The 15,418-nt window shown below is 44.0% G+C and overlaps 1 protein-coding gene across 1 annotated transcript; it reads right to left on the reverse strand.

Annotated features, from left to right (window-relative positions):
- Positions 1-10,184: 10,184 nt before the first annotated feature.
- LOC123062634 (glycerol-3-phosphate 2-O-acyltransferase 6) lies at positions 10,185-15,013 on the reverse strand. The gene is made up of 2 exons (XM_044486237.1): positions 14,239-15,013; positions 10,185-11,295 (listed from the first exon to the last, which is right to left on the reverse strand). The coding sequence occupies exons 1-2, from the start codon at positions 14,851-14,853 to the stop codon at positions 10,417-10,419; spliced, it is 1,494 nt and encodes a 497-aa protein (XP_044342172.1). The 5' UTR covers positions 14,854-15,013; the 3' UTR covers positions 10,185-10,416.
- Between the last annotated feature and the right edge of the window lie 405 nt (positions 15,014-15,418).

The following is a 15,418-nucleotide window of genomic DNA, read 5'->3' on the forward strand; positions in this document are numbered from 1 at the left end:
GAGCAAGAAAAGGACCCAAAACCACCACCGAACGAAGAATCAGCAGTAACAACAACAAATACAGAGGTGAAAACACATAACACCTCTTCATGAACTTATAGTTGAAAACACGCATTGACATTTCACTACTTTCCTACATAGCAGAGAGAGGAGACCAATGAGCAAAAGGAGGACACTGAAGAAGGGCAATATGTTCTTCAAAAGGCAGCCATCAACGTAACAGAAGACCAAGCCCAAAAATATTCACTCACCGAAAAACACATAATAGAGACGGCAGCAGCAACAACGACTGAAAAGGTAAAGTTACAAACGTTGGTCCTATCAAAGTATAAAATAGCTATGTGAAACCTCAAATGCACTGCCACTTAGCCACCTCTGTGTTTCAAAAGCTACAAGAAAAAAACGAAGGCACCAGCGATGAACTACAAAAGAAAGAAGAAGAAGATGCCCAAAGACCTCCACTCAATGAAGAACAAGCACAACATTCAGCAGCAACGATTGAGGAGGTAAAGTTACATAAGCTGATTCTATGAAAATATAAAGTAGTTCCATGAGAACTAAAATGCACTCAAACTTAGCAACCTTTATGACTGAACAGCTGCAAGACAAAAAACATGACAGTGACGATGAACACCAAAACAAAGAACAGGAGGATACCCAAGAAACTACACTCGACGAAGAACGGGTGGAACAGTCAGCATCACCAACGATAGCTCAACAGGTGAAGTTGCACAAAAATATTTCCACAACATTACATGACTTAATCACAATCAAAAAAGCTCAAACAAGGCACCAAACAATTCGCTGTTTTCCCATAACATCTGCTATAATTGAAATAAAGTAGCAAGTTAAATTATTTCAATGCTTTTTCAATGATAATGCAGAAACACGAAGAAGGCGACCACGGACATACAAGCAATGAAGGAGGCACACACATTGTTCCGGAGAAAGAAAACAAACCATCAAAGAAAACCCTACACCATCAAATGATGCCAATTCCCCTAGCAGAGAGGTCAGTGCCAACCAGGTCGAGACTAAAAAACAAGACGGAAAAGACCAACAGCAAGACACGACGGTTGACAAGGAAAAACATGATACTAAGAAAGACACAGACGACTCATATGAAGATGCAGAAAAAACTGAACAAAAGGGTACAATGGAAAAAGAAGAACAAAATATGTCGCAACAAGCAGAAGGAGAACAAGAAAAGAACAACACTGGACAGCACATATCTTCTAGCATCGAAGCAGGCAAGACAATATAAACTTAATTGCTATCTTGTCATCTTGTGACTTGGAGCTATTTATATTAAATTCAAAATCATCGCAGGCACAGTGGAGAAAGGGGACAAAGATAGTGATTCCGTCAACAAAGCCATCGAAGACCTGTACAACGTTGTATGCAAGCCGTGGACACAGAGAGAAATGTAAGTTCATGAAACTAACACAAAACACATTATTACACACGATCATTTTGACTGTATCATGTGTAAACTAAAACATTTTTATAAATATACTTTGCAGGGATGAGCTTTTCATTACAACGAACAAGTTTGATGTCAATCTAGGCCATGTCGCCGAAAGTTTCAAGGTCAGTAATTCAGTATGCACCGAAGCAATCGAGCCCATGCTAACAATCTTGAGAAAACAACTAAATGGCACAGGGAGAAAGATTCTGTCGTTAAGCAACACTGTAAGTAAAGATCACGGCAAAAGAATCACGTTTAAAACAATATATATGACTTTATAACTGAACTTACAAATTCCCTTTGTCTACCCGTGACAAAACAAGCAGCACTCGATAAAGGAAGCCGCCGACGAAGATCCAATGTGCTACAGAAATAATGATCAAGAACACATTAGAAAAAAATTACTACCTCCCAGGCTTACATCATTTTTCAACATGCAACAAGAAGAAAAACTGCAAGATTATAACATGGTAAGCATATCAGCTTGCATATATGTTATGAAAGGTTATCTTTTTATTTTATGTTTCTAAATATAAGAAGATTTCCAAATATTTTATTTTATTTTTTGTTTTGCAGTTCCTTCTACCATGTTCGTTGCGCGGATTTAAGCAAGACGAAAATACAAGTCATTACTTCACCATTACAGTTAACATGCAAAAACAGCGCTTTGAACTCCTTGACTCTTCAACTGCATATCCAGACACAATAGAATTCTTCAACAATGTAACAAGGAAATTAATGAAAATAAATATGGAAGCACGTAAGCACAGAGCTACAGCTTTCACAAAAAAGCATCGACCATTTCAAGAGGGTCAAACTGCAGGTGCCACTTCAAGGAGAAGACACGTAAGCACTTGCAACATTTCACTTCTTTCTTTTTTTCAACGAAAGATTCAATACTACAACTACTGTAATGAAGCTGTTCTTTCGTGTTTTCGATGCAACAATTACCACTACCATTGCTCCAACACTTCTCTTCTTTCTGTTTCTTGAATGCAACAACCTTACTAGTACCATTCCTCTACATGCAGAATGGACTGCGCATTCTATATGTACATGAACCTGAAGCACTACTCCAATGATGGAACAGCAGCAAACTTAGATCCAGAACAAGTACCAGAGTTGAGGAAAAAAATTCTATATCAACTAATCAGTCAACACAGAGGGAATACCAAACTGTCATTAATCAGGTGTACAACAGGTTAGTCTTTTCAGAAACTAATCCTTACAATTTGGTCACACTAGAAGAAGTAATATTCTTTTTTTAATTTTTTTTATTCTAACAGATATGCTGAAGTATGAAGTTCATATGGGAGACAAAGAAATGCAACAGACAGAATGTTGCGTACTAGAAGAGTTTCCGCCAAATCCCAAGCCAAAAGAACATGAAGTTATTGATATATCCAGTAAACACAAAGAGGTTATGGATGTCAGCAAACACGCCGTCGCCCAAGAATCTTGCACAGACCACAAAGAAAAGGATCCACCAATAGAACCAGATCAACCACCACCAGACGACAAGATACCACACCACTCTGAAGAGCAAACAGACGAGCAAAATATCAACAGCAATACCCCGCCACAAATCAACTTGAACAAATAGGCACTGATTTAAAAGAGGATCACACAAGCAACGATGCACCACATACACAAGAACAGGTTTCCGAGCAGAAGAAACAACCTGTTCTTCTTCAAGAAGAAACAGGCTCAACAAGAAATCAGCAAGGCATCTATAGCACCATCTCTCTAGATTTTCTAAAACCCAAAACAATGGAAAAGCAGGACGAAGTTGCTGAATTTCTTTCAAGCCTTAACCCGCTCCAACTAGAGGTATACAACGAGCATGTAAAGATGGGCATTGAATTCGATGTAATCATAACATGGATGAATCAATATGAAAGCTATGAATTCGACAAAAATCCCACGCCGTATCTGACAATCTTGCAGCAAGAATTAGGAGAGAATTCAATGCCTCAATCATTTGAGAACAGCTCAGACAAGAAAATCTCGGTCAAGAAGAGACCGGTAAAGCCTTCAACAAGGCTGCATGGGAAAATTCCTACTTTTGTCCCAGGAGATTTCAAATTTATGGACAAAGCCAGAGCACTTCATGAATACCTATTTAGCAAAGAAGGACAGGACGAATGCGGAGAGTAAGTACTTTCTCTTGTCAGAACAAAAAAACAAAGAAATGTTGCCCCTTTTTAAACCAACCTAACCAATGTATAAACTTTTTCTGCTTGCAGTCTAAACCTATATATTAGCTCGAAGCGACCCGATTGGATTACAGGAAAACAAATGATGGAACAGCTACGGAAAGGAGATCACGGCAGATGGAGGGATCCATAACAAACACATTATTCGAAGAATGGACACTGCAGCAACAATACAACACAGCTGATAAAGCAATACTTCCCGTAGAATTTGCAAACGTATAAAGTCCAACTTGACAAAAACAATTGCATCATTTTAGTGATTACAAAAGATTGTGCTAAAAACTAGAAAAAAAATTGGTCGCAGATCGTGCTCGGTGTTAAAATTGGAGAAGAAGGAGGACTAGCAGAATTCAATGAGGACGAAGCATTGAAACAGTTTGCACCCCTTGTAACAGGGAAGGAACTTTTAAAGAAAAAGCTGGTAAGTTAATAGAAATATACAAACATAATTCATTTTTCCTACAGATTGCACATTTACATGTCATTTAATTCTCCTAACAAGAATGAACTTTAACTCACTCTGACTCCAAACACCGCAGATTATGATACCTCACAACACAAATAAACACTACAAACTGTACGTGCTCAACAAGTACACGAGCTCCATCGACATACTTGACTCACTGAATTACAGAGTCAGAGGCGGAAAAAAACATGGAAACACACCATAAGGATCACCCAGAACGGGTACGTCAATTCAACCTTGTTTTCTAATTGGTTTTACAGTTCCTACATTCCCTTGTTTAATGCCAAAACCCAACAATAACACCAAACCGTAATCACAGATTAAAAGGATGCATGCACTCATGAAGAAGCATTACGTCGAAGCGGAGCTACGAGCCAACGGCGAACCGAACTGGTCGAGGATAGCAGAAACACCCAACAGAGTTTACGTGCCAAAACAGCAGGGTACCCAATGCGGACACTTCATGGTTCAATTTGCAAAATACTGGCATGGCATTGATCTCATAAAAGAAGAGGAGGATTTCGATGTAAGTGAATAGTTTGAGAGCATCAATTTTAATTTTTACAAGCAGCACTACTTGAATACTTCAATTATCTCATGAAAGAACAAATAAAAGAATACCCAATGACCTCCATGCAGCAAAGCAACATTGATGCCGAGTGGAAACCGGAGTTCCTTTTTACAACCACATTTGGTGAAACAAACCAAGTAAAGTGCGAGGAACTACCTGGAAGAATCAAAAAATTCAAACCAGAAACTTCAAAGTTCTTTTCCACCAACAAAGGTAAGAAAATAATTTCTACTTATCTTTTTTTCGTAATAACCAACCCATCCCACGGTTCACCAATGTCTTTCGTATCAGTAGAGCTTACATATCACATACCTGCTTCCGGTGACAGAAACAGATGAAACTAAAAGGGACAAAAGACAAAGCACCAGACTATACCCAAAACATTCTCATTGCTTCCAACACACAACGGAGGCGTCCAACCTCTTCCATCTAGTCATGAGCGACAGCTGGCAGGAGGAATACAAAAAGTGAGTTGTTTTCTATTGCACCTCAAAATAGTTGCACAGAGGCCAAAAATAATGTAAAAATCTGTTTCTCACTGACCGTGACCTCCAAAATTATTTAATCTCCCTGTCGCAGCAAAACTATATTTAGACGCATCCACAGGGACAGTGAAAGCACGCAACTAACTGGAGCCCAACTGAAGGCAGTATTTGGTCCAAGACCAGCACAAACGAACATACCACATCATATGGAAAAGAGGGTCCTCGATGACATAGCAGAAATCTGGGAAAGCAGACAAGATTCAAAACAGAGTGATAGAGTAATATTAGGCCCAAACTTTGCAGAGGTAAAATTTTAAAAAGCAAAATCTTGTCTATATTGCAACAACTACTCTTTTTATATTGTTACACGGCTTTTTTTCTAACAGTTTTTTTCATCGTAATTATTGTTTGCAGCATATATTGGATTTAAAGCATCACAAAACTAGTATTAAAAAATTTAAGACTGAATTGCTAAAAATAAAGAATCAACTGGTTCCCATGTATCTCAAGAAAAATCAGCAGAAAAAGCTCTCAACAGCAAACATGGTAACAACCCTTTCCTCCCTGACAAAATCTCAAAATATGCATTCTATTAAATTACTTTATATTAAACTGTCATCTAAGCAATAAGTATTTTGTATGCAGATATTCATTCCAATGGAGAAGGATGACCGCTATGTACTATATGTGCTGGACAAATACAAAAACAAAGTTCACATTATTGATCCTCGAGAAACGACTCCAGAGGAATTTGAGAAAGAAAAGATAGACGTAGATGAATTGGAGGAAAATGAAGCAAATCGAGTTCTTCAGGAAAATGAAGATGCTGCAGAAAGAAAGAGAAAGACAATTTGAGGAATATCATGTTCATAAGTTGGCAATCGTAAGCATTTATACATAACAATTTTTTTCAGTTTTACAAGTTGCAATATAAAAACAATTAATTACAAAATGCAATATTCCCAGGTACCTAGGTTTAAAGAAGTCTTCAACACCATACTAGGACAAACAATGACTCCCATGCGTACAAGATGGCAGATTCATACCGTGCAAGATGTTCCAGTGGTAGAAAAGGGAGAATCAACATTTGTTGTTTTAAAGCTTGCATTCATCTACAATGGTGAAAAGTTTGTCCAAGACCTAGAAGATTTGACAGTAAGTTTATATAGATTCACTTATAAACAACTTATATGCACAAACTCTAATAATATACTTCTCTTCTCGGCAAAATTTCACAGGATGAGGTCGAAGATTGGAGGGCAGAGGCAATGTACATTCTCTTAAGTAGCGAGATGAATCAAGTCAAAGCTAGTGAAATGGGTGACGAGATTAGCAAGATCTTGAGCAAAAATGAAGACTAAAACTTTTGATTTAGCCCGTGAGGCTAATTCTATCTAGACGTGACAAAAATTATCAATAACTCACATTTCTATGTAATGTAGTTAGAAATTGCGTGTTCATGTCGAAAAGAGAAGTATTTCGACAACAATGCCTCTTACATCACCGGAGAATGCCAGTAAACTATAAACAACAATGCCTCTTCTTATTTATACGACAACACTGACTCCCAAAACGAACCATTACGCATGACTCTGGGGACCACCCTCCCGTGCATCCAGAGGTGACAAGGCCTTTGTGCCACCAAACTCTGGGTCACCATGCACCCGGGCAATGTCCACACACACACATACCATTACGCGTGACTCTGAAAACCACCCTCCAGTACCTCCAGAGCTGGAGACCACCCTCCCGTGGCTCCAGAGAAGACAATGCCTTTGTGCCACCAAACCCTGGGTCACCATGCCTCCGGGCAATATCCACACACACACACATACCATTACGCGTGACTCTGAAAACCACCCTCCCGTGCCTCCAGAGCTGGAGACCATCCTCCCATGGCTCCAGAGAAGACAAGGCCTTTGTGCCACCAAACCCTGGGTCACCATGCCTCTGGGCAATATCCACACAGACACACACATACCATTACGCGTGACTCTGAAAATCACCCTCCCATGCCTCCAGAGCTGGAAACCACCCTCCAATGGCTCCAGAGATGAAATGGCCTTTGTGCCACCAAACCCTGGGTCACCATGCCTCCGGGCAATATACACACACACTCATAGCCATACGTGTGACTCTGGAGACCACCCTCCCGTGGCTCCAGAGATGAAATGGCCTTTGTGCCACCAAACCCTGGTCACCATGCCTCTGGGCAATATCCACACACAAACATATCAAGAACGCCTCAACCGTAGCTAGCTCCTACACACACGTGACTTCACATGCTTCAAACCCATGCCTCCGCAGGCAACATACCAATGCCTTCGTAGTATACACACATGTGAATGCACGCACAAACCTAGCTCATAAACAGACGTGACTGCAATTACTTCAAACCCGTGCCTTCAGCACAACGTTCAGCACAAACTTCAGCACATGCTTCAAACACATGATTCAAACCCGTGCCTTCAGCACAACCTGCTATATAAAAATTAAACAAGCAGATTCCCTTGCGCCGGAGGCGCCGTGCCACACTTCGACCTACACACACTTCGACCTATGCCCCCCCTTCAAGATGTTTATGAAAATTAAACGAGCCGAAGGCGAGCCGGAGGTTCCCTCGCGCCGGAGGCACCGTGTCACACGCCGCACGACCAACACACACTTCGACCAACACACACTTCGATCTATGCCCCCCTTCAAGATGTTTATGAAAATTAAACGAGCCGAAGGCGAGCCGGAGGTTCCCTTGCGCTGGAGGCGCCGTGTCACACGCCGCACGACCAACGCGCCGCACGACCAACACACACTTCGACCAACACACACTTCGACCAACACACACTTCGACCTATGCCCCCCTTCAAGATGTTTATGAAAATTAAATGAGCCGAAGGCGAGCCGGAGGTTCCCTCGCGTCGGAGGCGCCGTGTCACACGCCGCACGACCAACGCGTCGCACGACCAACACACACTTCGACCAACACACACTTCGACCTATGCCCCCCTTCAAGATGTTTATGAAAATTAAACGAGCCGAAGGCGAGCCGGAGGTTCCCTGGCGCCGGAGGCGCCGTGTCACACGCCGCACGACTAACGCGCCGCACGACCAATACACACTTCAACCTATGCCCCCCTTCAAGATGTTTATGAAAAATAAATGATTATCAAATGTCACATGACGACGTACAACGTGATTGAATGATTCTGCAGACTCCTTTTTTTCATTAAAAAGTTGCTTTTTTTCTTTACTTGAAAGGTGACATCTGATAGTGTTGGTAGTCCCCGCCCGTAACTACCCCATAAATCTCCATTACCCGGAAATATAATGGGAACAAAAAGGGAAACGAGAAAGGGAAAATGGGAACCAACCGCGCGAACCGGTATTTTTTTTGTGTTTTCGCGTAGAAAGGGAAAACAAAAAATTCAAGTAGTTCGAGGATCAAATTGCAAAATGCAGCAAACCACAAACCGGAAATGGAAAACCGGGAACCAACCGCGCAACTGGTTTTCCTTTGCGGGAGCGCTCCGCACGCGACACTTGTCACGCGTGGAGCGCTCCGAAGGAGCGCTCGTTAACTAGTTGCTCCCGTGTAAGAGGCGGGGTGTGAGCGGTGAAAGGCACAGGCGCAAAGCGAAGTATTCATCTTTCGATATGTCGGTATGCACCTAAAACCATACCGAAATCATTGGTTAACCAAATGCCGGTTAGCTATTTGGGTTGCCAATTTTGGTTTGTAATTTTGCTAAGATTTTTTTAAAGAACAATTGTTAAGAAAAATAAGGTTTCTACCAAACACCCAGACTGAGTGGTGCCTTGACAACATATTGCAATTCTCGTGGAGACTTCAACTAAGCATAGCCTCTTCAAGCCTAGGCGGCACATCAGTGTTGCGAACCTCGGCTATGCTCTATCCTCCGTCTGGTCGACAACACAACATTGTTGTCACTCGGTCTCGATTGTCTGATGTCTTTTGACTATGTCATTGTCGGTCCCCAATTGTGGCTCATGGTCTCGCATAATTCTATGTTCTGGTGTCGCATAATTCGGTTCGCCTATCACTAACCTCCCCGGCCTCTTTCGTTTCCCCCTATTACTTTGTCTGTTTGCTTGGACTTTGCACTTGTTTTCTTTCTAAACAACGTGTGTGTGTCTGTGTGTGCGTGTGCGCGCGTGCGTGTGTGGTGATGGTGTTGGGGGGGGGGGGGGGGGGGCACCAGAATTATTTCTCAAAGGCCATTTACGAAAGTTTATAGAAAAGCAATAGTGCGGGAGGCAAGGTATCGACGCCAAGACATGGCAGCCACCTTTAGTGAAGGAGTTTTACAACGGTAACACCAAAGGGTGAATACACTAACAATGTTCCAAATTGTTACATCTGCGTGATGCGTCTCATCGCGGAAGACACAAGCCGAAGAGGCATATGCACCCGGATGAAAAAAAACGTAAACTATTCAAAGAAAATAAAAAAAATCAAAAAAATTGTGCGGCAGACAATTTGATGCGTGAGACCCGCTTCAAATTTCAAGTCATTTGGACATTTTAGCAGCTCTCAGCAAAATAGACAAATCAGGCTAAAATAGTACATGACAGTAAACATTTTTATAGACCTTCAATTTGTCTTTTTTGCTGAGAACTCCTCAGATGTCCAGATGATATGAAAATTGAAATGCACCTCACAATTTTTTTGGGGATTTTTCTAATATTTGTTTTGATTTTTTTAGTCGATACAGGTTCAGGTGAGCTTGGATGCAGAGATGGATTTTCGGTCAAAGAGTGAAATCACTAACAATGTTCCAAACTGTTACATCCGCGTGATGCGTCTCATTGCTGAAGACACAAGCATTGCGCGAGTCCCGTGGCATGCACCCCCGTGTAAAAATGATGTTTTTGCCATTTGGCTAGATGAAATGTTCACGTGGGCTGTTTGGCCCCGGCGACCTTTCAAAAAAAATATAATCATTCATTTGTGCAGACAAGATTCTGAAAATCGTCCATATAATTACTCATCCTTTTGGCGAAGAAACAATTATTGGTACATGACAATTGTGACCTCAAGCTAATACACGACGACACGGTCCTTTTAGTTTCCTGGAAACGGTGAGTGATCTGACAAATAACAAACAATTAATCATAGTAAACTGTAAACAACAACAACCACGATCAACCACTGTAGCCGGCGCGACGCGAGGCAGTCCAGCCCGAGAGATCCGCTAGTTCTTCTCCTTGTCCTTGTTCTTGGACGGGACGCGCCCGTCGGTGCCGGCCAGTATGCCGTACTTCTCCTTGCGGGTGATGGTGGTGCACTCGAAGCCGAGCTGGTCGCTGAGCGTCTTCTGGATGTAGTTGGCGACCTCGATGGGCGACTTGCCCCCGCCGCAGGTGAGCTCCTTGGGCAGCATGTTGAGGAAGGTGACCTCGTAGACCGGCCGCGGGTTCATGAAGAAGAAGTAGGGGTCCATGAGCTTGAACCCGCGCACGGTGGAGCCGTGGAACATGTGCTCCCTGGTGTTGATCGCCACCGGCACGATGCGGTCCGTGAGCTCGGCGAAGAGCGCGCTGAAGCGCAGCAGGTAGGGCTCCCGGCAGGTGGTGCCCTCGGGGCAGATCACCAGGTCGCCCTCCTCCAGCAGCCGCCGGATGTTCTCGGCGTCCTTGTCGCGCTCCCGCGTCAGCGCCACCGCCTTGATCGGCGAGATGAGCTCCGAGAACTTGGAGATGCTGTAGGTCACGCAGCTCACCTTGCGGCCGAGCGCGACGGCGACCTCGATGGGGTCCAGCACGGTGCGGTGGTTGCACACGAAGAGCACGCCCGGGCTCCCCTTCTTGGGCGGCGGCGGCGGGGTCCCCTTCACGATGAGCCGGATGCCCATCATGTGGTAGATGTAGAAGACGATGCGCTCCGGGAGGGGCAGGTTGATGTACACGCGGAGGAGGGCGAGGGCGAAGCCGAACGGCATCCAGAGGAAGGTGACGAGCGCCACCAGCGGCGTCGGGCGCTGCACGAGGCGGCCGTCGTGGAGGATGAGGGGCGTCAGCAGCTGGTTCTTGGGCACCGGGCTGTACTTCCTCGACGTGACAAGGTAGGCTTCCTGCATGCACAGCCAGTGAGTGCTCAGCGTCCGGCACTGTGTATACTGTTTATCTTGATCAGCGTGCCCAATTAATTTTGTCATGTGCAGCATCTCAGTACGGGTGTACTGTTTATTTTGATCCGCATACCCAATTAATTTGGCCAAGTACCATTATCTTGGTACAATTGTACAAGTACTTGCTCAAATGAATTACATTTGAAATCGTTGTGCACTTGTGCTAGCTATTGAATCGGTACTGCTTAGTGCAATTTGAGTGCAAGTCATCTCCCTAGTGAAAAGCGCCGTAAATTAATTAAGCAGCCAACGATTAAGGCCAATTGAACTACTCTATCTTGGACTGAGTACTCGCATGGTGCTCGTTTAGCCATTCTAAGCGTGCATCCCAAGTGCAAAAAATTCAAAAGAGTGCAAGTACTGTGTACTGTTTATTTTGATCAGGATACTCAATCAAATTCGCCATGTGTGCCACCTCAGTACAGTCGTACTTTACCATAATGAATTATAGTAGGTTTGAATCGCTGTGCTTTCGATTCAGTACTGCTAGCTTAGTGCAATTTCAGAATAAGCTCTACTCCCTCCGTCTCATAATGTAAGACTTTTTTGACATTACATTAATGTTAAAAAACATCTTACATTATAGGACGAGGAGTACTTAAATAGTTTAAATCTGAACAAAACCACATACTTATTTTAGGACGGAGGTAGTAAGAGTTTCTTAGGGAAGAGCAAGTAAATTTTATTTCTAGTACTCGCTAAAAAAACTTCAGTAGTACTCACTATAGACTACATATTGAGCAAAATGAATGAATCTATACTTTAAAAAATCTATATACATGCGAATGTAGTCTTTATAATGGAATCTTTAAAAAAACTTATATTTAGGAAAGGAGGAAGTAATAAGCATGAATTAAGATCCAATTGAACTATACTTCCTTTGTTCGAAAATACTTGTTTTTAAAGTGGTTGTATCTAGATTTATTTTAGTTATAGATACATCTATTTTATTCATTTCTAAGACAAGTATTTTCAAACGGAGAAAGTATTACTTTGGAGTAATGAAGATCACAGGCAGCAGTGAGCTGTGAGGCAGCGAGGCCAAAATACAGTACTAGGCCTGTTCGTACCAGAACAGATGTGCAAATTAACTCCAAATCTGGCGCCATAAATACGTGGCCAGCCTAGCCACCCCCACCAAGAGAAAAATTAGTTATTCTCTCTCTCTCTCAGCACTTGACGTCTGGACTCTGCCAGCAGCAAGGTCCCAGAAGAAATTTATGTCTCTGCGGACCCGGTCAGGACGGTAGCAAGAAGCCATTAAAAAGAAACGAAGCAGATTATTTAGGGGTGTTTGTTTGCAGAGATTTTTTTGTGTAGGGACTACTAGAAAAAATTCTTTTTAGAAACTTTTTAGAAATTAAAATAGGAATTTGGGATTAAATGAAGAAGACTTTCAAGGAGAGTTTTTAGAAATAATGCCCCTTCATATATCCATTGACCCGCCATCCTATGGTGTTGTTTGATTGATATTTTTATATACGGAATTGCTTTGCACACGATCTTCGTACATATGACGTGATGTGTCAACACGATATAGCATGCTTCATTCCTTTTCTTATTCCTTTTCTTTTCCCGATGGAGCTGGTTGATTGGATGAAAGCACAAGCAACATCAATGGTATGTGTTTCCGACGTGAAAATGCCGTCTGTATAGCAGAACTGTTTTCTATATATTAAGGACAACATGGTCATTTAATAACCTTTAGGAAGGGACTAGGGACTTTTTAGTCTTTAGAAATAAACAGGGAGGGACTTTTTAGGGACTAGGAACTTTTTAGTTGAGACTAAAAAAATCGTAAGGCTAGCCATAGTGGGGTAACTTAAGTAGTAACTTAACACACCCCAAGATAATTTTGCTTATGTGGCAAGTATTTAATGAGGAAAAGGGTGTTTGGAGTAACATAATATGTTACTGTAACATAGCGTTTTCCAAGGTAAAATGAGTCTATAAGGCAATAAATGAAACAATCTATGACACTACTACTAAGATATTTTGCACTATGAAGATAGTAACTTAGACTAGTATCATACGCATGACACTAGTATAAGTTACTCCCCACTATGACCAGCCTAAGACTAGAGAACAAAACACCACCTTATAAAAGGAGATCCGGGCGACACGCCCACGCCAGCCTTCATGTCCGGCACTGTCACGCAGAAACGGCAAGCGGCGCGATCCGTCTCCTTGAATGCGCCCTGGACAGAGCTTAATTCCCACCAAACCGCCGTAAATGGAGGTCGCTCACTCATTGAGCCCCCCAGCCGCATTCACTCCGCCAGCCAGACCGGCAGCTTTTCCCGTGGCCCGTGCTGGCCGTGGGAGCGGGAGGCGCAATGGAATGGAAGCCGTGATTATAATTGCCGGTCGCCATCGCGACGCCGATGAGCTGCTGACGGTGGCAGCGGACTGTCGCCGTCGCGCTCGAACGGCTCGTGCCTACCGGCCACCAACTTGCCAAATCAGTCTGAGGTCGTCGCCGCCTAGTTGGTTGGTTGCCAACCCTAGTTGCACCGGGCAGCGACTGATTAAACATTCGACAACACGGGGCAGTGTACTGCTCCTACCTACGTTGTGACAGGCGCAAGACTGGCTGACGATGCTACTGCTTACTTCTACTAGTAGCCAAGTTTCCTTTGATATTCAGATTCAACTATTTGAAAAAAGGAACAAGGCATTCAGAAAAATATGTCTAGACGAGGCCTAAGCAATTTATAGCAGTTCATGGCAATGCTAGCAGCTGCACAAAAACAGAGGGCTACTACTACTACTACTAACTGTATCGAGGAATCCGCATGAGTTCACGGTGCAAGTAAAACTACGAACAACAATTTTATTATACAAGTAATAAGGGAAGAGAAGAGAGAGTTGGAGGAATAATCGAACCTTGCATATGGACATGAAGTTGAAATCGGTGGCCCTGTCGCCCATGCCGACGTCGGGCACCGCGTCGCCCAGCTCCTTCACCACGGCCTGCTTCTTGTGCTCCCCGACGAGCACCCCGGGCTTCACCATGAACCCCGTGGCCTTGCCGGACTTGCCCACCTCCAGCTCCGTGCCCACCACCCGGTCGGCGCCGAGGAACTCCCTGGCGAAGGGCTCCACCATGACCCTGGGGCTGGCCGTGATGATGTACCGCTTGCCGAAGGACCGGAACACCCGCCAGCTCTCTGGGTGCACGTCCTGCGCGTAGAACTTGGGCAGCACCGACCGCGCCGCCATCTCGATGCTCCGCACCTTGAGCCCGGCCACGGAGATGTACACCAGGGTGCTGATGGCCAGCGACTCGGAGAAGAAGATGTAGGTCACGTACACGAAGGGCACCGACAGGAGCAGCGCCACGGCGCGGAGGACGCTGCCGGCCTCCAGCGCCACCAGGAGGTAGTAGGGGAAGGCGTTGGAGGAGCGGAGCAGCGTGCCGTCGAAGTCTGCGGCCACCGTCTGCCCCGACCTCCCCTCGGAGCTGCACTCCTCCACGGGCTTGAATCTCGGAGACGCCATTGCCTCGTCCCGATCTCAGTCAAGGTGATGGCAGTGGAGCGTGGGGGAGGGAGTGGTTATATAAGCCTGGTTGGTGGTGGTGGGAGGCCGGTACGGTGTTTAATTTCGAGCAAGGTCGCAGCTAACTTCAGAGGCCATTACTTCTAGAGAGCGATTGGTAGTACACGGCGCCATCGATAGTGAAGCACCTGCGACCCGCGAGGCGTGGATTCCTCGCGGAAAGACAAAGGAGCGCTTAGGAAAAGGTTAGCTAGTGATTTGCCTGAGTAATCCATTTCGCCGTCAGGTAGGTGGTATACTACTAGCCGGCTTGCTCATGTTCTCACTAATACTCCCTGTCTCCGGTGAATAGTATACGTTTGATTTTAAAATTTATTAAGAAAAAAAGTGTATTTCTATCTTTCTGATGCATTTTAAAGTAGAAAAAAATGTTTCCCTCTCATCACACGGTAATCAAGATCAATAATATTCTACATATGGTCTCTTTAATTCCTACCTGCACTTAGCTCATTGGGGTCGGGTAATTAAAGAGGTAAAAGACGGTGTCTTGCACCTTTGCAATGCA

Source organism: Triticum aestivum, chromosome 3A (genome assembly GCF_018294505.1).
Source record: "Triticum aestivum cultivar Chinese Spring chromosome 3A, IWGSC CS RefSeq v2.1, whole genome shotgun sequence".
Classification (NCBI taxonomy): domain Eukaryota; kingdom Viridiplantae; phylum Streptophyta; class Magnoliopsida; order Poales; family Poaceae; genus Triticum; species Triticum aestivum.

Coding starts and splice junctions, on each gene's coding strand:
- LOC123062634 (XM_044486237.1), bottom strand. CDS start 14,853: ATGGCGTCTCCGAGATTCAAGCCCGTGGAGGAGTGCAGCTCCGAGGGG. Junction 11,296..14,238: donor ACTTCATGTCCATATGCAAG/GTTCGATTATTC, acceptor CTGTGCATGCAG/GAAGCCTACCTTGTCACGTC.